The following is a 24,047-nucleotide window of genomic DNA, read 5'->3' on the forward strand; positions in this document are numbered from 1 at the left end:
CTTCGGGGCTCGTGCCTGGGCCACGTTAACATGGCAATAAAGACAGACACACCTCCGCGTCCACCTGCTGAAATGAAAAAACCCTGCTCTTGTCCCTAAAGCACCAATGCCTGAATGATCAAGTTAACTCCACATGCAAAGAGCAAACAAATCAATGTACATAAATAAGGATCAAATATTAAAAATTTATTAACATCTACCAGAAAGGTAGTCTCTTAGTAAAAGGTGAAAGATTTATACGATCTGAAGAGAAACCAGAGTATAGAAAGGTAGTCTCTTAATGAAGCCATTCCCGAAGTGTAAATTTGCCATAAATAAACATTTATTCACTTTGATTGACTAAAATGATCATTCTGTGATCAAGTACTACTGTACTCACTGACACAGTTCCAAGGTCTAATACATAGCTCTATCTTTCCTTTTGAGCTTAAGGTTTAGAGTTGTTTTATTTTACAGATATTTACAGTCTCTTTGTAAAAAGGCAGTTTTCAGTAGCAGAAAATCCTGTGTTTCACAGTCTGGTATTACAGTTCCCAGTATACCTAAAACATGTCAAATCAAGATGAACAGGGTAACAAGATGTCACAGACTAAAGCAACTTCCCTTTGGCCTGTGGAAAAGATTTGTACCTTTGTTTTTCAAAAGTCTAACCTCTAAGGCAACTGGTTTTTAAAACCCTCAAAAATACATAAATGTACTTAAGTGTTCTAAGTCTAGTCTTCACTAGATGTCCCTTTTAATCATCCCTTCTATGAGCCTCTGTGTTTTTCCCTGTGAAAAGGATTCCAGGAAATAAGTTACTGACCACGTTATAATCTACTGAACGTAACTGTACCTTCAGTAAATAGCTCATGGAATTCTTGAGGCTGGTGATGTCTGTATTGTAACCTGACCATTTAATGGGTTGGGTTTACATAATGTATCTAAACTTTTATTGCAATCTGTAATTATGTACAGGAACAATCTTACAAACCTTGAATATATTTTATATATCCTCCTCTTTAGCCTTTCAAATGGGGCTTAAGAGAGAGAAAACTGCATCACTGCACTGCTTCAATGATTTAATAATAAATCAAGCAGACCTTTATCCACATGGATAATGAAGCTCTCCCTAGGGAAACCGTGAAATGCCTATGGTCATCTTCCAGGTTCCCTAGACTGGACCAGTAAAAAAATTATCCCAAAGATGATGTTATTCAAGCCGTTACCATGGAAGAACTAAAGTCAGCCCTTTATAATTTAAGTTTGCAAAACTTTGATACCCTCCAAGACCAAAAAATCATCATAGTAATTTTCTTGCTACTGTCTAAAGTTTCTGGCAAACTTTAGTGTTTTAACCTAATACCTATGGCACATATAATACACACTAAATGCTATATATTTTAAGCAAATTTTTACATGTAAGATGTAATATGTTGACATATGATACCAGAGAAGAGAAACTGAAAATGCATGACTTAATAAAGAACCATTTCCCACTTAAGTACTTTCTTTTGTAACTTTTCCTCGTTTCCAACTTAGTTACAAAAAGTAAATAAATACTCCCATATTTTTCATTTCACTGATTTGATGCCAATAAGAATCAAAGGATGACGATTCAGTCATCAGTTAACAATTACACTATAGGATGAGGATAAGTTTTCAAATGTACCTAATGTGTACAGCTAAATGCCTCAAATACTATACATTTACTGACAAATAACAGCATTCCAAATTATGGACAATTACTTTATAATGATTAAAACTTGGAAACTATATCATACTAGGATACATTAATCAGCACAAGTAAGTTTTCATCAATTTACATAAAATTACTTAGTCTTAATAGAAGTTGTAAAATTTGGTAACAAAATTTCTTCAATACCTCTGAATACACAGAATCAAAAAAAATTAATCACATCCTTGCAGCAAATGTAAAAACCATGTGAACTTGAATTACCCTTGCAATAATACAACTGTTTGAATTCAGACTTTCTTATTTACAAGGTTTTAAAAACAAATATAAATGGAGTCCATGTTAAAGGTGCATTATCGTTAAAGTTTAAATTAAAAAGAAAGAGATGAAGTCATGATGAATAGTCTCTCATGAACCTCTCTAAGGTCCCAGCACTACCTAAAGTGGAATATAACCTTTAGCTCTGAATGGTAACTGGAGAGTTAATGTATACGTGAAGAAAGTGCGGGAGCTGTTTGCAGAGCAGAACAATCACGTCCCATACCTCTGTGTCTGCCGAGATGGCATCAATCAGGATGTCTGCAATGATCACAGGTAACCCATTCAAGAGAGAGATTACTATGCATGCCAAACGAAAAGCAGCGGAGATAGCTCTACCTCCTATAATTAGTCTTTGACAAAAAGGAACTGGAAATCTCCAGGGCCTTCTACGATGCCACAGATACAGCAGCTCCAGACGGCTCTTACACAGAGCAATTCATCTGTTTACCTGACGACCATGCGAGACACACAGGGCCGGAATGATTCCCAACAAGTTACCTTCTCCCCAGAGATGTTCCTCCGTAAGCCACCTAAAATGTTTTACCTTCTTTCGTCTAGTTTCCAGATGTGAAGCTGAAGAACTTTTTGGCAATAACGAATCTGTAGTAGAGTATACCAATCACTTGTTTAACTTTTATTAAAAAAACAAAACAAAACAAATAGAGCGCTACAAGGTATCATCTTTGACAGAGCTGCAGAAGCTCCTGCTTACTGGAATTGTAATGGATACCCTCCTCCCCATGAATATGCATGATGTCTCTATGCACAGGGACATCATTCATATTCATGATGTAACGCTCACACGCATTACTCACGTGTGCACACAGGCCCTTAGAAAACTCTGGCAACAAGACCCTTCCCATGGGAGCTGACAACCTGTCAATCATCTTACCCTTTCCTTACGAGCCTTATCGAACGCTCCTCAGAACTCCAAGACAGCAGCTCTGCTTTGGTGGCAGTGAAGGGCTAGGACCTGCCCACCCTCCTCCCTTTCCCCAAAGAGCCATTACACATGTACACATTTCACACAGCAACCGACACAAGTTACCCATCGCTTGAGATGCGTGATCTTCCAGAGCACAGGCCACTCGGTGGGGAAGGACTGCCCTCGTGGGGCAGCCACAGAAATAGGCTTCCTTTTGGGTTTAAAGGGTCAAAAGTTGGTACCACGGGGCAGGGAAGAAAGGAAGGGAGCAGAGGAACACCCCCATGCTGTGGACCTTATTCCTAAGGGCTTTCCAGGAACTTGGAATGAGTAAATTTTCTTTTTAAGTACATAATTCTCTCTACTAAAAACAGCAGTAACTTCTTGCTCACTGGAAACAGCCACCTCCCATATGAAATCTTTGAAACATGATCTGGCGGCTGAAACTTTGTCAGAGCTCTCTTCCCAAATCAATGCAGTCAGTCTAACAGTAAATTTGGCCCAATGTTTAAATTTGTCCTCAGTTTTGGTTTCCCTTTCAAAAATATGTAAACAAATAAGGATCAGGAAATCTCTGCTTGTAAGAGAGGTCTGCGTTCAGGCAGGTACAGGGCAGGCCAGGAAGCAGGCACGGGGGCTCAGTCACTCTCAGACCCCTCCTTGTACTGGGCCCGGATGGCCTGGCCGTTCTGCAGGGGCATCTCTTCATAGTCGCTCCTGTTACAAGAAAGGCCTCTGATACCATTCGGCTTTCGACAGCACTGGGTTTATTCTCCTCTTCACACTGACCCGCCGTCCTAACAAGAGCCCATTTCCTAGCCTTGCTCTCTCCACTTCTGTCACCAGCTGATTTCTCCCACCCCTCCGGCCCCACCCATCACCAGTGTGTCTGTTCTTCCAGAAAAGAACTGCTCTTCCTGTGGTCACCACTCACTCAGGTGTCCAGCAGGAAGGGCCACTACCCACCTAAGCCTGAGTGACGTGACAACACAAAACCAGGGGATCACATGACTCTCCCAGGTGAAAGAGACCGATGATACCTCTGAAATCGTCTGAGAATGGTCACCAGCCTCTCCGGTAAACACGCGAAAGCAGGCTGAGCGCTCGCCCTGGGGCAGCCTTCGGCAGAGGTGGGGACTTACCCATATATCACGTCGTCGTCCGAGTCGTTGAGCATGGAGAAGGCGGGATTGTCCTTCAGCTGGGACTCTGAAAACCAACAAGCATTTGAACGTCACTAGCCCAGAGAGGCAGGATGCTGTTCTAGAAGAAGGGTGGGAGTCAGAAAGGGCTGGATTCCAATCCCCGCTTCCCCGTTCACCGCCTGCGTGAGCCGGACAGGTCGTTCTGTCCCCTGGGGGGCGCCGCGGGAAGACTGAGCGGGAGCCTGGGGGGAAGGGCCGCCCAGAGCAGCCAGCGGGCGAGCTCCCCACACCCCAGGGTCCCGCAGGTCCTCACTGGGAGCAGGGCCGGGAGACCTGGTCTGCCTGCCGCGCCCGCCCGCCCCGGGCCTGCGCACAGCTGCTGGTCCACAGCCCGTCAGCCGTCACCTCCGCCCGGACCCTCTGTGCACGTGCTGAGAGCCCATCCATGGGCAGCCAGGTGGCCCTGCCGTCCCGGCCCCAGGGAGTTCTCACTCTCCTCACCCCGGGGCAAGAGGGCTGTTTTGGTTTGGTTCTTTTGGGAGGTGAGGCGGGGTGTACGTCTGGCTTTCTTTTGAAGGTCACGGCACTCATTTCCAACAGACTTTATTTTGCGGGGCTGACGGACACGCTCGTGTCAGGACCCACGGACACACTCCGTTCCTGCATCTTGGGCTGTAAGGACACAGCACGTGCTGGGCTCCCCCTGCAGCTCAGGGCTCACTAACCGAGCCCGCCTGGTCTCTCTGCTAAAGAGGGAGCTGGGGAGGCGGGGCCGGAGCTGCTGCCCAAGCTCCCTGGTCAGCGACCCTGGCCGGCGGCTTACCGTACAGGGCATTCTTCGAGGGCGAATACACAAAGGCCAAAGTGTAGAGGTAAAAGTTCAGCAGGCCGTAGAAAGATAAGAATTCAGCTGGTGACACTGGTCAAGGGAAGCAGCAGAGCTGGGAGCCGTCTATTTGGACACGTCAGCCGGCCCCTCCCCCAACCGTCAGTGACTGCTAAGCAGCAGGCAGGACCCCGGGGGGCCATACCCAGACCTCGGGCACCGCGGGGCAGGCCCACGCCGGAGGTTACAGTGCCTTTCCAGGGGCACCTGGAAACCACAGGTGAGCCGCACCCTCTCCTCTCCATGGACGCCGCTGGAGGTGGCATGACCTGATGAGAGCAAGTCGCAGGCAAAGGGCAGGAAGGAGAGTCAAGAATAAAAGGAAGAACTGGATCCAGACTCTCAAACTAGTCCTTTTTAATCTTTTCTGAATTACACGCCCCTGTGAGAATCTGATAAAAGCATTGTGTGAAATTCAGTCACAAAAACGTGAGAAATCATGCACTGATTCTAAGGATGTAAGAGAAGAGGCCCCACGGAAGGAAGCCAAGACGTGAGGATGAACCCCAGGGTTTCCCCTGATGGATGCCGTCACTGAAGGCTGGAGTGGGAGGCACACACTTGACCGATTATGCACCCGAAAGAGGAGCCTACTGCCAAGGCAGCGGGGCCTCAGGGACTCGAAGGAGGTCCCGCTGCTCACAAGCCCTGCCCGGAGACACAGGTGTCAACTGCAGCTGGACACATCTGGGACTCGGTAAGGGATGCCATCTGGGGAGAGGGAGAGGTGGGCAGCCCTGGCCTGACCCGAGGCTTGGATGGTGAGTGGACCCGCTGCGGACCCTGCCCCACAGAGAGGAGAGGAGGGCGTGGAGGGTGGGGGCAGGCGCTGGGGCCCCTGGGCCTCTCATTCACACGGACGGGGGTGAGGCCCCCAGGGCATGCCTCTTCCTGACTTTCACAGGCCTGCAACGCTACCCACCCCACCGGGGTGTGTGCCTGACGCCCGACATCTTCCCACGAAAGGATATAATTCTGGTAGTGAGTTGACAGTTCAGCTACAAAGTTGTCTTGTAATACTTGTGCTCCGAACCTTAAATAAAGGATGACGATGCTGAAAGAGAAGGGGGGTGGACAGTACATAAAAACATACCGAGATACAGCACTGGCTGCACATAACTTGCCACATTTACTGTCTAGTCCTGATTTTATCTGCGTGGAGACTCGTACACGTGCACACAGCCCCTCCACTGGGCTCCTAGTCTCAGATCTAGGGACGAGGTCAGCAGCGGCCGACACAGCCCTCGTTGCAGCCTCGAGTCCAGGTCCCCGGGCACGTGCTCCCCCTCTGCTCTTACCCAGTTTGTGCCGTCTGGACCATCTCCTCCAACAGACCACCAGCCCCCGGGGGACAGTCTGCCCGTCTTGTCCTCTTCCCCCCACCGGGCAGTGGTTCACATACCTGTCCGACACCTGCCCACCAACGCACGTGCCGACAGACGGTTCTGGTACTGGGGAGCCCACTTCCCCTCCCTGGGGTCCAGTCTCCACTCCAGCCAGACAGTTTAATAAAATGTGAACCAGGTCCCTTCACCTCCTGGCTTAAAACCTTGCGAAGGGTTCCCACCACTGAGAATGGAACCGAGACTCCTCACCATGGCCTGCGAGGCGACCTGACCTCCCGGTGGCCACCCTCCCTCGCGTCCTCACGCCCTGCGACACTGCTGTCCCTGAGCCCAGGCTTCAGGGTCCTACTTCAGGCCCCAGGCCCCCTGCTCAGAGAGCCGTCCCCCACGAGCCTCCGTACAGCAGCCGTGGCCCTCCTGCCATCGTCCATCCCTCTGCTTTCATTACGGCGTTTAGGCTGTCTTTAAATTTTGTATCACTGCCCTCCCTGCCGGACAGAGAGGAGCCTGTCTGCCCAGTTACCAGTGGAGGTACTTCCTGGGTATCTGCTGCACGAATGAATCCCCTTGAAACGCAGACGAAGGAAGATCCCCAAAGCATAACAACTTCTAGACAGACGTACAGAGGTCACCACAAGGAGACGGCAGCTCCCAGCCCGTGGACTGGGGCAGCCTGAGGGCGAGGCTGTGTGAGGGGAGGTGAGGGCTGCTGATGTGTAAAAGGAGGTGAGGGTGTGCACGTGAGGCTGCACCAAGGGCTGCAGAGAGACTGAGTGACAACACGGGAACCTCTGTTCTCAGGTGAATTTAGATGCTGAATAAAACCAGCTCGTTTTGAAGACCAGGCCAAGTTCACATACTCTGGTGAGGGACGCACACAACTCCTCCAGGGCCGGGTGAATGAACCCAGATGCCTCCAGGATCCCCCATCCAACAAGGCCGGGACCCCAGCGCAGTGGTGGAAAGCCGGCCACTCGGAGCCCGGACTGGCTCCCACCAGGGAAAGGGCTTGAGAGCCACTTATTTGCCATCCAAACAACCGAGAAAGCAATGCAGGTAACTAGATGTGATTCCCCGTCGGGATTTTGATTTTAGGAGAAAGCGACACACCAGAAACAAGCAAGCAATCATCTGGAATTCATCAAAGAGCCGGCTTTCTGCGCTCCCTCGGGCCAGCCCGCGGACCCGGCAGAGTCCTCTGCACCCGCTCTGCTGCACGGCATCTCCTGCCCGCTTCCCTCGGGCAGCAGCGTGTGTGCTTCAACGATGCCCACTTATAGTCCTGTCCTTGGGGCAGCAAAAGGACCCCAGGGGCCAAGCACGTCACCCAGGATTCTAACTCTCTGACTTGTCTCTACTGCGTCTGCTGCCTTCCAGGGCACGTGTCAGAGCAAGGGGGGAACCCGAGCAGCGCTGGGCCGCGGGCTTCGCCAAGCTCTTCTCTCCCCTGGCGCGAACAACAGAACGTGCTCCCTCAGCCACCACATGCTCAGGGCCCTGCCGGGGGAGGAGGCCTCACACCAGTGGACACAGATGGCTAGAAGCACCCTAAAATTAACCCCATAAAACGGAAGAAAGACATTCATGACGGTAAAATAAAAACCCACATTTTGCTTCTTCTAAGAAATAAAGTCTTCTTACCTAATGACAAGCACTACAAAAGTCAATGCTGTCAAAAATTTCAACCTGAGATCTGAAAAAGAAGTAAATACGCCCATTAAATCACCAAATTGGAATAAATTCCACTGATCCCAGAGATCTTAAAAATAAAGCCAGACCTTCTGAACAAAACCCTTCTTCCCTCTGGACTTTAAACCTGTTAATACCTGAAGCCCAGGAGAAATGCTGTCTCACCTCCCCGGAGGCCAGGAGGGTCTCCCAGCGAGGCCGTGGCCACTATTATTTGCTTGTGACAGATTGGGGGAAAGGATCCTATGACATCAGGTGACTTGTTTCGATTCAAGGATGAGGAAAACCACCCCTGCCACTTTGTAAGGTGCGATTCCAGAAGGATTCAGGCAGCTCCAACAGCCACACTGGCACCTGGGGCCCCAGCTGGCTTCCACTCCACAGGCCTCCCTCCAGCGTTGGCCCGAAGCACTATCCAAATGGCCCAGAGCCACCCCTGCAGCCCTGGGCTCCCTGGGGCTGAAGGCGCTGCTCCAGCCCCTGGGTCTGCCCTCTGGGTCAGGCCGTCATTCCCCCCAGCCCATGCCAACGCAGGCAGCCCTGCACCAGGGGGGTCTGAGACCAGCGCTTACCTACATAAGGCATGTGACGCAGCTCGGAGCAGGCCCGCACGATCAGGAACAAAAGGTATAAGATGTACATGGCGGCCACCACCATGAAGAAAACCTTCATTCCCTGGAGCGAAACCAGACGGGCACTTGAATGACAACAGGGTCTCGGTGTTGCTTCTCCCTCCGATAGCATAAGCAGGAAAGCCAGAGCTTTCTAGGCGGGACCCGGAGCCCTGAAGGCCACAGCCTAGAGCAACACAAGAGCACGCTGCTGCCGCTCTGGCTGTCCTCAGCCCGGCTCAACCTCTCTGCGAGCGCAGGTGGCCAGTTCACCCCAGGAGGACACCCCGGCCCCTGCTCGTCAGACGCGCCAACGCCTGCATGACACACGGAAAGCTCCGAGCGTGGGGCCTGGAACGTAGCAGGTGCTCAATAAACGGCAGTGGCTCCTACTTGTCTCTCCCCGGGATGAGGGCCTGGCTCCCTGCCCTGCTTAGGAAGACAGTGCTATGTGTCCAAGAAAGCATCCAGGCCTGGATCTCAATTTTTCTGGACCTTGGTTTTCTTTTCTGTGAAATGAGGGGTTGAACTAGATCACCTAGAAGACATGGGTCTAAACCACACATGAACTTCCTATGGACCTTGCCACATACCCAGCTGGCAAGCTTGTATCAACAGCACAATTTAAGTTACAAAATTCAGCGACTTTCTAAGCCAGCAGTTAAAAAAAAATTCCTCTGGCTTCATTCACAATCCTTACCTGAAAATTTCCTGTGTCAACTCGATACTGGTACATTGGATCATGTAATTCATTAATTCTAGAAATATGATGTTATAAAAAAATAGGTTAATAATTAGTTTACTTTTTATTTTACACTTTCTCTCACTTGGCTTTTTAAAAAACTTACTAACATAAACTACTTGCTGACCGACAGTAAAAGATTTTTAAAAAGTAATCCTCAATTTATGAGAAATCCCAAATTACCCATTGAAAATGCATACAACACTGCTAGACTTACTGTCCACAGTCAACAGTATTGTGAAGCACAGTGTTTATCATTAAGAAAATCCCTTTACTAGTTCTCTTTCCATTTTAAGAGCTGTTTTCCAGGCACCTTTTCAACGGCATATATGGGCACCAGGAAATAGATGAGCACACAAAGAAAGCAAGAGAAGTAAACATAAACTTCTATGAAGCGCATTTCAAAATGACACCGGGCTGCTGAGACGACAGGCGGGTGGGAAGAGGGAAGCGGAGACGTGTGCTGAGTCCTATCATTACTGTGCCAGGTGCCAATATCATACCCCTGAGATGGGACTAGTTTCTGCAGAAGATCCTACTTGGGTGAATCAGGTTGTTACTACGTTAGGCTTCTGCGGTGGTTCCATTTCACAGATGGACAAAAATACTAAGGATCAACGCTGGGAGCTGGTATAAGGATGGGGAGGTTTAAAGACACACGCCAAAGGAGAAACTTAAAACATCTGGGGACACTGGCGAGCCAGGAGCCGACCTGAGCGTCATTCCTACAAATGAAGTCTCTGCCTCTCCGAAGGAGAAATCTGAAAAGACGTGGTCTTTTTCGTTTTCCACCTTAGACTGGAAGAATCGTGTCCATCTCTACATGCCATTCAAGCAGAAATGAACCCTCAGTTTAAGTCACACTACCAAATCATGAAACACTGGGTGACAGATTCCTTTCTGGGTGAGTTCACAAAACACAGTCAACTTTGGGTCTGTCCACCTTGTTAAATGCTTTCCAAGACTGAAGTTTCACACAAAATAAAATTACTCACGTCTGCCATATTCCGAGGGTAACACAGGCCAACCACAATAGTCCAACAATGAAGCATTTGGGCAAATAGAAAGTCAAGCACTTCCTTTCTCCCTTAAAAAAAAAAAAAAGAAAGAAATAGAGAAGTTAGTAATTCTAGCAAACTATTACCCCCTCACAGACCACAACGGATCATAGATACTCCCATCATTTCCACACAGCACACACTCTTCTGTTGACTATGAGGCTGAAGACAGGTTCCCAAGGACAAGTTCACCCTAAGGTTATCACCAGAGTCTGGAACAGAAGGACTGAGTCCCCCACTCCCTCCGGAAGCGCTGACGGCTCACCTGCACCCGGATCCCATGGTACACGCACAGCCAGAAGAGCAGCAGGGCGCACAGGAACACAGACTGGAAGAGGTCGTCCAGCATCCCCGGGAACCAGCTGTTCACCAGGAAGGAGAGGGGGAAGAACGGGTCTGCAAGGCAAAAGGCAGACAGGCCTGGGAAGGCAGACTTGCCAGCACCCGGCAGGGCACCCGGCCCCGTGCGAGGGCAGAGCTCATGATCGCTTTCCCCCCGGCCAGAGCCATGGGGAAGCTAGCGAACTAATGGCTGTCTTGTTTTTCAAAACACCGAAAAGCCAAAGAACAGATTGCTCCAGGAACGAGTACTGAGTGCCGTCTGCTCGCGCCAGCCGCTCCTCCCCGCGGGCCTGGGAGTCCCGGTGCTGCAGCTCTGGAAGCAGATGCTTTCTGGAGCAGGGCACGAGAAGCAGACAGCACTGCTGCCTCCCTCAGCCAAGTCCCAAGACGGTGTCGCAGCCCTTCTGGGTTTTAACCTCCAGGCAGGGGGAAAGCTGCAGGCACCGCGCGTCCTGGAGCAATGTCCCTCGGGCCGCACGGCGCTACCACCTGTTCCTTCAGGGGCCCCCAGGCCACCCCCAGGACGCCTTTCAGCTTTCAACGTCAAAGGGGAAAGCGCCGAAGTGAAAATGGTACCTACCGTTGTAAAGCAGCAGCAGAGGCAGGAGAATGGACATCCACTTCTGCTCGATGCCCCAGTCTCGCATGGAAAACTTCCGGAGGGAGTGAGCAAACAGGCACTGTGAACCAGACCAGGCCCCCAGTCACCGTCTTTGTCCACCCTGCCGAGCATCCCCTTACGTCTGTCTTCCTAAATCAAAGGTCTCAGTGCCAGCCAAGACCTGATGAGCCAACCCCTTGCTGAACCGACCCTGAGACCACCAGTGACAACTGGGAGAAGATGGTGAATTGCTGCAAAGGAGCCTCGATAAGACGGTCATGGCTGTTCCCACAGGGGCAGGAGGTGACGAGGAATACAATGGCCATAACCCCCCTGGCCCCCCAGCCTCCTCCTGGGCAGGCTGCTTCTACCAGGCCGGCTCCCACTGAGCCGCAGGGAAGGACCTCCCCGGGCACAGGCCACAGGCTCCCAGAGGTGCGACTTTCACAGATGACGCCAGCTTCTAGGGAGGCGCCAGGGCTCCCAGAGGAAAAGCCAAGGAATGAGGCTTATACACAACCACGGTCAGCGATGTGCTTCTTTCAAACACCTCCCTGAAGGGGCAGTGGCCCATGGGAGAGGTTTCTTTAAACTCTAAAACATCACACAAGTTGTGATTTTTAAGCCTGGAGTCGTTTTGTTTTTTCTGCAGTCTAACATACGCCAATAATTTCCTAAGCAATTTGGACTTCCTGAGCTGCTGGACCACTTCCTCCAGTCTGTCTGTCAGAATCAGGCCCATTTCTCTTGTTTGAGAGCATGGGGCCCTGGGTACCAGTTCTCTGGGCCCCAGAGTACGGCAGCAGAATCCCAGGCAACAGAAATCCTTCAAGGAACAGCAAGCATTTCTGACCAAATATAAACAGCGGTTTTCCACTTTCCTTTAGTGAGTTCACCGGGGGAGGCCCTGGCCATCCCAGCTCTCAGGGTACTCCGTGGCCGTGTCCTGCCTTCCAGCCACACCCAGATCACCACCGTCTGGCATTTCCCTCACACGCCCCCTGTGAGCCTGTCCTTCTGTGTATACAGTTAGTCTGCGAAGCAACAAGTTCCTGGGGTGGCAACTGGAGCGACCACCACTGCCAAGAACGGACGTCCTAAACGTCACTCCCTCCGCATCAGCACAGGGCAGGCAGCTGACGGGGGCAGGATACCACCCTCCAGGCACACTTCCTTTTCCTCCAATTTATAACTTCCCACCTTCACTGGCTGGGCCTCCGTGGGGACTGCCTGTACTCTGTGGGTTATCTCCCCCCAAACACACGGTGCCCCAGTGGACAGAGACCTCGGATCCCAAACGAGCCGAAAGCCTGCACGTCCAAAGTCCCTCACCTGCACTCTCCTGAAAGAGCCCAAAGCCTGTAAGGTCTGGTCCACTTTTCCAAATGTAAAAGCCAAGAACGTGCTGTATCTGCACTCAGAGAAGGTCATTCAAACGAGGCAGAATCCCTCCACACAGGTTAAATGGTACTTCTCACCGCACACTGATGAGAATTCACTTACAAGTCAGTGACCTGTAATTACTGTGACGCTACGCAGTGCTTACTTACTGAAGATACCGCAGCGTTCTTGCAGCACAGCACCCCAGTAGAAATACAGACTATTCAGTACCATCAGGTCGGCCCACTGGATGGAGTGTCTCAGAGTTCAGGTAGACCTCCCGCACTCTAATAACCATAATTTACGAACTAACTTTGCCCGTGTTTGGATTCTGACATAATCTGCTAGGTGAACGGTACTTACGGTGACAATGAAGGTAAGCACCACAAAGACGAATCGGAACCAAATTTCCAAGTGGGAAAATGCAGGGTCGTAAGTCTTCCACTAAAATGGAAAGCAGGAAAACAATTTGAAAAAAATTCGTCTAAAAGGAAGTACACCACATTATTTATTTATTTTTATATGGTGTGCCCATACAATGGAATACTATTTTTTTTTAAATGTCTTCTATTTATTTATTTATTTTTGGCTGTGCTGGGTCTTCACTGCTGCATGCGGGCTTTCTCTAGTTGCGGCGAGCGGGGGCTACTCTTTGTTGAGGTGCGTGGGCTTCTCATTGCAGTGGCTTCTCTTGTTGCGGAGCACGGGCTCTAGGCGCATGGGCTTCAGTAGCTGTGGCTCGTGGGCTCTAGAGCGCAGGCTCAGTAGTTGTGGTGCATGGGCTTAGTTGCTCCGTGGCATGTGGGTCTTCCTGGACCAGGGCTCGAACCCCTGTCCCCTGCATTGGCAGGCGGATTCTTAACCACTGCGCCACCAAGGAAGTCCCCACCACATTACTAATAAATAGTTATCTCTAAATGTGAGACTACAGGTAGTTTAAAATGTTCTCTTACACTTTCTTACATGTTCTAAAACTTTAACACTTAGTACATTTTATTTTTATATTAAAGAACACACACCTTGTACCAAGAGTTGAAAATAGCTTTAAATGGTGGCATACTAATGATGAATCTGGCAGATAAATTATTCTGTAATAACAGTCATAGCATTTGGCTTTTAAATCTCATGTCAAAGATCAATGCTGTCAATCTCTTTATTAGAAAAAGCCATGCTTTCCATGAAAAGAAACAGATTTTTAAACAACACAAAAATGTAAGTATGATGTTCTAAAAAAGACTGAGTGAAACGTATAGATATGAATCTGAGACAAAAAAAAAATACTGTGGAATTACGGTTGTCAGTTCTTGTGCTGAGTAGTCTCACTCATACCAAGTGCATGGCTAACAGAGCGAGGATGAGGCCCCACGTGCTGACAGCAGGTGGAAGGCAGCCCTTCCCACCTCGGTTACCAGCCAGATTCATCACCAGACTCCAGGACACGGCGCTGCACTGGGCTAGGGAGTCCCATCATTTTAATGCACTGAATTAAAATCATCTGAGCGATTTAAAAATTGTAACAGATAGAGCAACAGATAGAGTTAAAGACACCGGATTCACCTTATTTGACTCAAACATTAAATGTATACACACACACACACACACACACACACACACACACACAAAGACCCTGGACACGAGGCAATGAAGGGCCATAATCTCTAGCTGATGGGGGACAGGTGCACCCTCTGGTCACCCCAAGCCCTGGGGGAACCCGAGCAGAGCCCAGTGGTCTCGGAGTTGCACACACACCGCTGTGAGTGCAGGGACACAGCTCACTGGCTGTGACTCACAGGACAGAGCACTAACAGAGGTACAGAGCAAGCTCCGGCCATGTGCCAAAGGTCGCCCTCCCCACGTCTTCACCTGAATAACTGATCTGCGCATGACAGTGAGTAAAGCACCCAAGGCCAGGGGAAAATCCCTAAAAGGATCACTAGCACTCACCGAAGGCCAGTAACAGTAAGAAAAATGCACAATCAGAGGGATATTGTAGAGCGTACTCCAAGCGCTTTTATCTCAGTGGTGGGGAAAACTTAGCCTTCGACTCAATGCTGCTTTGGTCCCACCCAGCAAAGTTTAAAATCAAGGCCTGAAAAGCACAAACTGTTTCCAAGTAACATTACCACATCCTAGAACAGAGCTCAAGGATATTTATCAGAACACAAAACTCTAGCAATCAATAATGTCTGACATTGAATCAAAAATACCAGACGTGTAAAGAAAGCAAGAAAATATGAAACATGATAAGAAAAAAACTAATCAATCAAAACTGACCCAGAAATCGCAGACGACAGCATTAGTAGATAAGGACATCAAGAAGCTAGAGGAGAGTTTGCATACGTGAAGCAGAGACCTGGAGGGTGATCAACAGCAGATTAGACATCACAGACGGTATAAACATGAAGACAGCGAAAGAATCCATTTAAAATGCAACAGAGAGAAAAATGAACAGGGCATCAGTAAGCGGTGGGACAACTTCAGGTGGCCTAGTGGATGTATATTTGGAGTCCTCAAATTTCTACTGGCGGGAAGAAGGCAGGAGGATAGAGAAAATATTTGTAGAAATATTGGCCAAATTTTTCCCAAATTTGTTGAAAATTATAAACTCACAAATCCAGGAAGCTCAATGTACCCTAAGTACAAGAAATACGAAGAAAAGTATACCAAGGAACCCCACGATCAAACTGCTTAAATAGGTAAAAGAGAAAAATCCTAAAAGTGGCGGGAGGGGGCTGGAGAGGAGGAGAACTGTTACAGAGGACAAAGACAGGATGATAGATTTCTTGTCAAAAAATGCAAACCAGAAGATCAATGTTTTCAAAGTATTGTAAATCAAAACCACAATGCAACACCACTAACATACCTATTAGAACAGCCAAAACTAAGACTGCCCCACCGAGTGTTGACGAGATGAGGATGTGAAGCAGCTGGGACCCTCACACACCGCTGATGGGAATGTGAGACAATACAGCCACCTTGAACCCAGTCTGTCAACGTCCCAAACAGTTAAACAGACCCCTGACACATGACTCAGCATCCCATTCCTAGGTATTTACCCAAGGGAAGTGAAAGCACATGTCCATATAAAGGTTTGTACACAGAAGTTCACAGCAGTTTTATTTATAACAGCCCCAAACTGGAAACAATCCAAATATCCATGAGCAGGTGAGTGGATAAACTAACTGTGCTGTATCCACACAGGGAGTGTCCTGCAGCAACACAAGGGAATGAACTCCTGATACACCCAACATCATTCATCAGGCTCAAAGTAATTATACTGAGTGCAAGAACCCAAACATACTGTATGATTCCATTTACATAAAATTCTAAAAAATACAAACGAATCTGTAATGCAAGCAGAACTATTAACAATTGATGCTAATGGGAAAGTGGAAATCATAGTAATTAAGATCATATGGGGCTTCCCTGGTGGCTCAGTGGTTGAGAGTCCGCCTGCCAATGCAGGGGACACGGGTTTGTGCCCCGGTCCGGGAAGATCCCGCATGCCGCGGAGCGGCTGGGCCAGTGGGCCATGGCTGCTGGGCCTGTGTGTCCGGAGTCTGTGCTCCCCAACGGGAGAGGCCACAGCAGTGAGGGGCCTGCGTACCGCAAAAAAAAAAAAAAGATCATACGAATTGTAAAGTCAGAGATTCGGATTTACTTAATCTCATTAAACCTCAGATTTCTCCTCCATAAAATAGCTACTTTGAAGAATTATCATAACAATCATAACATTTAAATAAGAGGATGAACATAAAAAGTTTAGTGCAGTGCCTGGCAAAGAGCAAATATTCAGTAAATAATAGCTGCTATTATAAATCCCAAACACTACAGCTATTATGATTATTGCTATACTGTTTACATTTTACAACAGTATCATTTACAAAACGATCACAGTAGTGATTATGAGCAAATGATGGGGGGAGTGTTGATGTGAACATAATATTCAAAAAGAAAAAAGTATAATACATATCTTAGTTATAGATTTTAAGGCATGATCAAGAAGAGAAAAAAGAAGTGCTACCATCAAGAAAAGACTCACAAAATATGTTTAAAGTAACAGTGAAGAAAGTACGTATTTTTTTACCCTCAAGGGACTGTAACTCTTAAGAAAGAAAATAACCATGGACTCCCCAGAAGGAGGGGGGATTCAGTCTTAGGATTCTGTCAGAGGAGCACAAAATAATCAACTCGCTCACTTCAAAAAGTAGCACTAGAAAACAATGCTTTACTCAATAAATAAACAGCTAAACCTAAAACATGCCTTTTACAGGGTCGGCCAAAGAGTCTGTTCGGGTTTTTCCGTAACATCCTACGGAAAAACCCGAACGAACTTTTGGGCCAGCCCAATAGTTCTAAAATGTGAGTTCACAGGGGGAAAGGAGGAGAAAGATGAGGAGTTGGGGTGAAGAAGGAAGACAACGTTAAACCCCGGCTTCCCCAGTTGGATCCTGGGCTGGGATCTGCCGCACGGTGGGTGCTCAATACACTGTGATGCTGGGGCCAGTCTCACTTGCTCCTGTGGCCCTTCCCCTGCCCTTTCTGCTGTAGGGAAACCACTGCCACACAGGAGCTCCCTCCAGGAGGCTGCCCTTGCCGGCAGCTGCTAAGCAGAAGCACCTGTGCCCCGCCGAGGCCAGAGCGGCCTCACAGCTCCATCTGCCGTTCACTGGTGCCAAGGGTTTGAAAAGTCCTTCTTTTCCCTAAAGTGAGCCCAAGAAGAAGGCGTGAAGCTCAGAGGACGGGGCCCCAGCCCCTCCGCTACAGATAGCATAGACAGTGGCCCTCCAGTAGCTGTGGGTCCAGTGATGCTGGGGCCAGGAGGGCAACGGTCCACAGGGATCCTGTCAAGCAGTGGTCAGTGCCTGCGCCCTAACAGGAGAGCGGTCACTGAATGGACCCAAGCCTATGGGTTTAAATATAAGTCTTTTAGTCAATATATTATGCATTTCCGTTGCACCAATTTACACTTTCACTAGCAGGGTATGAGAACTCTGGCAGTTCCACATCCTTGCCAACTTTGACATTTTTTTGCCTTTTTCACTTTAGCCATTCTGGTGGGTGTGTAATAGTGTCACTAAGATACTCTAAAGATGTACTCATTATACTTCGTTTGCTTCCAAAAAGGAAGGAAGGTAGTTTATAATAAAAATCCCGACTAGACAGAAACCATTTTGAAGGATTTTTCAAAGGTAAAACAGTAAAGAAAGAGGGTAATTATATCAGCAACCCATGCCAGGATGCTAGTAATTACTACAATTCAGCATAAAACATCTTTCAGAGATCTGTAGCAGCTAATACCAAAAGAAATGTGAGGAGCTATACAGCTTTCATTCTCTAATAAAAGGAGTTAAAACAAATGGTCAAAGGAATTCTGTTTGAAGGTTTAGATGACAGCTCACAGCATAATGGATATTGCCTTCAACAGCAATTTTATAAGATATAGAAACACTTTGCATAAGATTCTCTAGTGGCTTAATGCATCTCTAGACAAGCTGTAGGCATTATGTGAACTCGGGACTCTCTCAGGTAGCTCTGAACTTCTCGGAGTGAACGGCTGGACTGTATCTTAGACTTCCTCTTCAAATACCAGTTGCTTTTTTTAAAAACAAATAATCTTCCCTCCTGATTATAAATATAATTAATAAAAGCTCATTATTAAAAACAGAGGGGAGGGCTTCCCTGGTGGCGCAGTGGTTGAGAGTCCGCCTGCCGATGCAGGGGACACGGGTTTGTGCCCTGGTCCAGGAAGATCCCACATGCCGCGGAGCGGTTGGGCCCGTGAGCCATGGCCGCTGAGCCTGCGAGTCCGGAGCCTGTGCTCCGCAAGGGGAGAGGCCGCAGCGGTGAGAGGCCCGCGTACCGCAAAAAAAAAAAAAAAAATAATAATAGAGGGGAAAAAAAGAAAATAAACATTAACCCCACCACCCAGAGATGGTCTTCAGTTTTCTAAAATACAAAATTTTAATTAACACTTTTAATTCATGTACTTTTCTTTTTTTAAAAAAAAATCAGTATGTGGTTTGTGCTATCTATCCTACTTTGTGACCAGTTTATTATTTTAACAGGTACAGAAGAACTAATTTATTTATTTAACCAGAACATTCCTGCTGAAATGCAGATTTCTCCCAACTTCCTGCTATGAGGAACATGTTTGAACATAAATCTGTGTGGACATTTTTAATTATTTCTTTAGAATAAACTCCTAGAAGCAGAACTACTAGGTCGAAAAGAACATACACATATAGGCTTTGATACATTGCCAAACTGGCCCCCAAAGTTCAACCAATTTACACCCCGTCAACCCGTATGACAACTTGTGTCCTTACATTTCACCAACGCTAGATGTGATTCTTCTTGTTGGTGTTTGAACTATTTGCCAGTTTGATAGACTTTAGAAAAAAGACATTCCTTCTTGTATTCTCTAATGTTTTGGTTTGCATTTCAAAGGTTTGTCGGCCATGTGAATTTCTTATTTGGTGAAGTGCTACGCTGTTATTCTTCAATTACAAACCTAACTGTTGCCAGGCCCTCTGCTGTTACCGGGAATACAGAAATGTACCAAAAATGGAGAAAATTCTCAGGTGACGTCCCTCACAAGCCCCGAGGGTCCTACGTCTCAGCTTTGTGGATGCTGAGGAGAGCTATCAAAACGAAGCTCTGACTGTTGGCATCGTTCAAGGAGAGCTGCTCTGACAGCAACTTCCTTACTGAGCCCTAAGATGAGATCACATGGCCTGCCTTCGACCAGCAAGGGCAGCATGACATGAACCAGGTTTATCTGAAACATGTATCGAATTATTTAGGAATAAGTTTAAGAGGAAATGTAAACAGATACAAAAGATGGAAGGAGAGAACCACAATCAAAAACAAACAAAACAGTGGCCCAAGCCCACCTAATAGGGCTGGGGCGAGGTAAGGCCCGTGGGGAAAACTGCTGAGCACTTTGATAAAGGGCTTGTAGGGGATGACGTTCCTATAAAGACGACAGAAAGGAAAGATCCCTCGCGGGGAAAACGTGGTGCTCTTTTCTTTCCGCATTCTCCAATCAGAAGGATGCGAAACAGCAAAGTCTAAAGCACAGATGTTATCACAAGAGGAGTCCAAAGAGTGCCTGAGCTCACGGCATCCGTCTGAGGCCCCATCTGGGTTCAACCTCTGCATCGTGAACCTGAGGACACGGGCAGAATGCTAATCAGATCGTCTGAAGACAAACTTTGAGGAAATCATTTGCACAACAAGGAACAGAATCCAGATTCAAGCTCAAAGATCCGGAGAGTCTGGGGAGGAGCTAAAAGCACTGAGAAGAAACTCAGGAGCAGAGGGTCACGTCTGAGTAGCGTCTGAACTGTGAGAAACCCACCACGGGAGCCAGGAATGAAGGAGACTAGGCTGAACAGCAGAATAAGTCCGCGGGGTCCGACAGGTGATGCAGCTTCTAGAGGAGCTGGCACCTGGGGGCCCACCTGCTCCCTCCCCAGGGGGGCACGCCTCTCGGCCAGGCTGACTCGGGGCCATGGGGAGGAAACCTGGAGTCTTAGGGGCCCAGAAGCCACCCCCCCGGGGCTTTGTGAAGGAAAAGGAAAGACCTCAGAGACAGCCATCTTCGAACACCTGCGGAGCGATCCCGCAGATAAAGAATAAACAAACTCGCTTTGGGTAGTCTAGAGACAGCACGTGAAGAAAAGTAGCAAGACTGTAGCAACGGCTACCATTTGTCAAGCACACACAACGAGCAGGCGCTGGGCATGACCCCAAGCCCAGCTGACCTCCAGAGGCCTCCCAGGAAACACAGAAAATCGCAGAGGTGGGAGTGCCCGTAAGGGTGCAGGAGGGCTCCCACACACCACAACCTCTCAGCAAAGGGGACCCCTTTGTCCAAATAAAAACCTGTGTATAAACGTTCATAGCAGCGTTATTCACAACAGCCCAAAAATGGAAACAACCCAAATGCCCATCCACCGATGAATGGATACACAAAAGGCAGCACACGCGTACAATGAAATATTATTCGGCAAAAGAGGAATGAAGTGCCGTTACCAGCAAAGCACAGAGGAACCGTGAAAACACCGCTTAGTGAAAGAAGTCATTCACAAAAGGGCACAAAGTATATGATTCCATTCATATGAAATGTCCACTACAGGCAAATCCATACAGAGAGAAGGCAGATTAGTGATTGCCAGGGGCTGGGGGAGGGAGAAATGAGAGGCGACTACTAATAGACTTCTTTTATGGTGTGTGAATTACATCTCAAAAAAGCATAATTTAAAAAAGGAACCCACTAGCACCTCCCTTTAATAGTCACAGCTGTACGAGGTGGGTGGCTATTTTATGATAAGGAAACAGAGGCGCAACAGTGTCAAACTGTAAATGGTGGTGCTGGGATCTGAACCCAGTTCTTCTGGCTGATCTAACACCCGTGTCCCTAGTCACCCTGATGATTATTCTGACCCCCAACAAGCGGCAGGAACAAGGAGGCTGATTTCAGCCGGACACGAGACAAGAAAGTCTAACCATCAGAGCTGCATGACTGGGGGCAGACAGGCACGTGAGAGCAGGGACCCTTCACCAAGAGGTCTGGCAGGGTCTGAAGACCACTCACAGGCCTGGAGAAGGGGGTCCTGCCTTCCTTGGAGGGTACACCTGGCAACTTCTCCATTACCTCCCAGCTGGAAGGCTACTCTCGCTCCTAAACCTCAGAACACCATGGTTTTCCAATTCCATGCTGTTTCTTGAAGCAGCTGTGGTCCCATACACGTAAGAAACTGTGGTTTCTCTACAGTTTTTAGAACTGTACATGTCTTCCACTGTCCAAAATAACATGATTTCGATGCTGTGATTTATCTCAGTCATTCCACAAAGAATGGAAGCTAAACAAATGAGCCACGGAAACGCCGCGGTCAGCTGGTATACTTACGGTGAAGTTCATTTCCTTGATGCGTTCCTTCAGGTGTTTGAATCCCACAGTCACTGTATATTGAGTGTAATTCAAGTAGCTGAGGTGAGCCACAATAATCTCTGCACATTTCTGCAAATGCACAAGGAAGATCTGTGTCCTTAAAGCCAGCAAGACTCACTCTTGAACCAACTGACCCACGAAGTAACACATTCCAACAACAGATGATCCAAGAGATCATCTCCAGGGAACTTGCCAGAAGCTCAGAAAACTTCAGATGCCAGCCAAAACCAGCTCTTAGAAAGCAAGACCCAAATGGACATAGTTAGAAACAAATAATACATGGTCTACAATCGTTAGAACCTTTCTACTTCACGGACCAGTCAAATGCACTCACCCCTGCACATGTGAGGGTCCTCGTCCGATTGTGAACTTTATTATGAATGAACATGGTGGTCCCGTCCTGAGCTACACCATCGACCTTAACAGTCATGGTGAAGTTTGTCTGAATAGCTGTTTCTACAAAAGAAAGAAATCCAGTGTTAAGAGACCACGAGAGGCCGTCACACCTGCAGAAGTGCCTGCCTGGCTGTGTGTCGGCCGGGAAGGTTCTGTGATGCATCAGCCTCCCTACATCTGCCAAACTCACACTTGCCAGCCAAGTCCAGCCCTTCCATGAACTTGCTTCTCACCCACCCCCAAGTTTCATTTCACAAAAGGACAAATATTTCATGGCTAATAAAGTTTTATTTTTTAATTTCCCATATAAAATTTAATTGAACTTCATACCAAAATAAAAACAGGTTTCTTATTTTTTCTGATTATATAATTCATTGTTTTTCTGATTATATGCTCATTGCTTAAAAATATCAAAGACCAAAAATATAAAGATGGTATTAAACATGTATAATCCCACAACCAGAGAAACTATAATTTCATGTTTGTGTCCATCCTTCCAGACTGTTTTCTAGACACACAAATATATACTGATATCAAATTTATTTATGCTTTCTAAAATGTTATAAAAAGAGGTTAATTTTTTTGTAATATGCATTTTTTTTCCACTTAATTTACTGCAGTCATTGGGTTATCTTTTCAAATTCTTTCAACCAAAGTGCTTCCTCTAAATCACAGTATATAGAAAACGACGTGGAGCATCTGCTCGGTTCTCAGGGAGGGTGCGTGACAGGGTCGCCCTAGGTGGACAGAGCGAGGTCATTATAACTGTGAGCGCTTTGGGCAGGGGTTCTCAGCCTCAGCACCAGGGCTATTTTGAGGTCAGATAATCCTTTACTGTTTGGAATTTGTCCTGTCATTGTAGTGTGTTTAGCAGCATCCCTGGCCTCCACCCACTGGACACTGATAGCACTCCCTGCTCCCCAGTTGTGACAGCCACGTCACAAGGTCTCCAGACACTGCCAAGTGTCCCTGCGGGACAGAACCATTGCCTTAGGACACCAGGACTTAATTCTCTCCCAGAAGCCCACTGGAAAAGGCTGCTGCTGCAGCACCCACCCTGTGCAGCCACGGAGCTAGGCTTCACGGGTATCCCGAAGGATGACCGGTATCCCGAAGGATGTCCAGTATCCCTGAGGGCCGACGGGAGCTCCCTGAGCCATGACGGGTACTCCTCGAGCGCTGCAACATGACTTTCGTTGAAGGACATTTAAGGGGCTCCCAACTTGCTGGTATTAAAAGAATAATCACCACGTTATAACCCATCTTTGAGCACTTGTTGAAAGATTTTAAAGCTCTTTAAACCTTTCAGATATGGTGCTCTGTACAAATAAAGGTCATTCTAAAATGTCAGGCTTCATACCTTTTGAATGCTCCAGCTCGACAACACATGTCAGCCACAGTTGCTGATTATACGTAGACAGCGGGTTTGAAAGTATCTGAACTGGCTTTAGCTGAGGCGAAAAGAAAAAGAAGTTAAAAAATCCATGTGATCTCTTCAGTTGAGTCTACCCAATGTCTCACCTTAACATACAAAATCTACATTTACACAAAAGGTTGGAGTGTTAGCTCTGAAACAGAAACATGTAGTTTTCCTTTAGTCAATATAAGTAAAATTCTGCCTTTCAAAAAAATAAAGGACTAACTTTCTGCTGCAATTCACTTGTCTCTCATGAAAACTTCTAAAGCAGTTAGCCTTGGGACAATATACCTACTTAAATACCAAGAAAAGGCCATCTTGGAGAAAAAAATTAAAGTGCATGTGATGATACATATAATAAGATAATAAAGGACACCAACAAATATTTTCATATTCACAAGAATCTTTTTTTTTTAGTAACAATATGCCAGACATGTCACTGACATCTGTCATTTTCAGCTTTAACGGCCCTAGAGAGAAAAATTAGAGGGGGACCACATTGCCAGTGATGTTTCTGCAGTGTCTGCTGAAAAACACAATACCAGTGCCTAACA

The 24,047-nt window shown here is 47.6% G+C and overlaps 1 protein-coding gene across 4 annotated transcripts in view; it reads right to left on the reverse strand.

The window, feature by feature from the left end:
• Positions 1 to 300: 300 nt before the first annotated feature.
• Positions 301 to 24,047, reverse strand: part of TMEM181 (transmembrane protein 181) — a 69,017-nt gene continuing 45,270 nt past the window's right edge. For 3 of the 4 annotated variants that reach the window (XM_067701645.1, XM_067701646.1, XM_067701648.1), the window contains exons 4-17: positions 23,437 to 23,527; positions 22,015 to 22,136; positions 21,639 to 21,749; positions 13,085 to 13,165; positions 11,321 to 11,420; positions 10,664 to 10,818; positions 10,336 to 10,427; positions 9,299 to 9,356; positions 8,560 to 8,662; positions 7,940 to 7,991; positions 5,924 to 6,006; positions 4,890 to 4,979; positions 4,064 to 4,130; positions 301 to 3,638 (exon numbers count right to left, since the gene is read on the reverse strand). In XM_067701645.1, the coding sequence (XP_067557746.1) occupies positions 3,560 to 3,638; positions 4,064 to 4,130; positions 4,890 to 4,979; positions 5,924 to 6,006; positions 7,940 to 7,991; positions 8,560 to 8,662; positions 9,299 to 9,356; positions 10,336 to 10,427; positions 10,664 to 10,818; positions 11,321 to 11,420; positions 13,085 to 13,165; positions 21,639 to 21,749; positions 22,015 to 22,136; positions 23,437 to 23,527 (1,284 nt within the window). In that variant the 3' untranslated portion in view covers positions 301 to 3,559. The remainder of the gene's footprint in view (positions 3,639 to 4,063; positions 4,131 to 4,889; positions 4,980 to 5,923; positions 6,007 to 7,939; positions 7,992 to 8,559; positions 8,663 to 9,298; positions 9,357 to 10,335; positions 10,428 to 10,663; positions 10,819 to 11,320; positions 11,421 to 13,084; positions 13,166 to 21,638; positions 21,750 to 22,014; positions 22,137 to 23,436; positions 23,528 to 24,047) is intronic. The other variant, XM_067701649.1, reaches the window with a different exon arrangement.

Source organism: Pseudorca crassidens, chromosome 13 (genome assembly GCF_039906515.1).
Source record: "Pseudorca crassidens isolate mPseCra1 chromosome 13, mPseCra1.hap1, whole genome shotgun sequence".
NCBI classification, from domain to species: Eukaryota; Metazoa; Chordata; class Mammalia; order Artiodactyla; family Delphinidae; genus Pseudorca; species Pseudorca crassidens.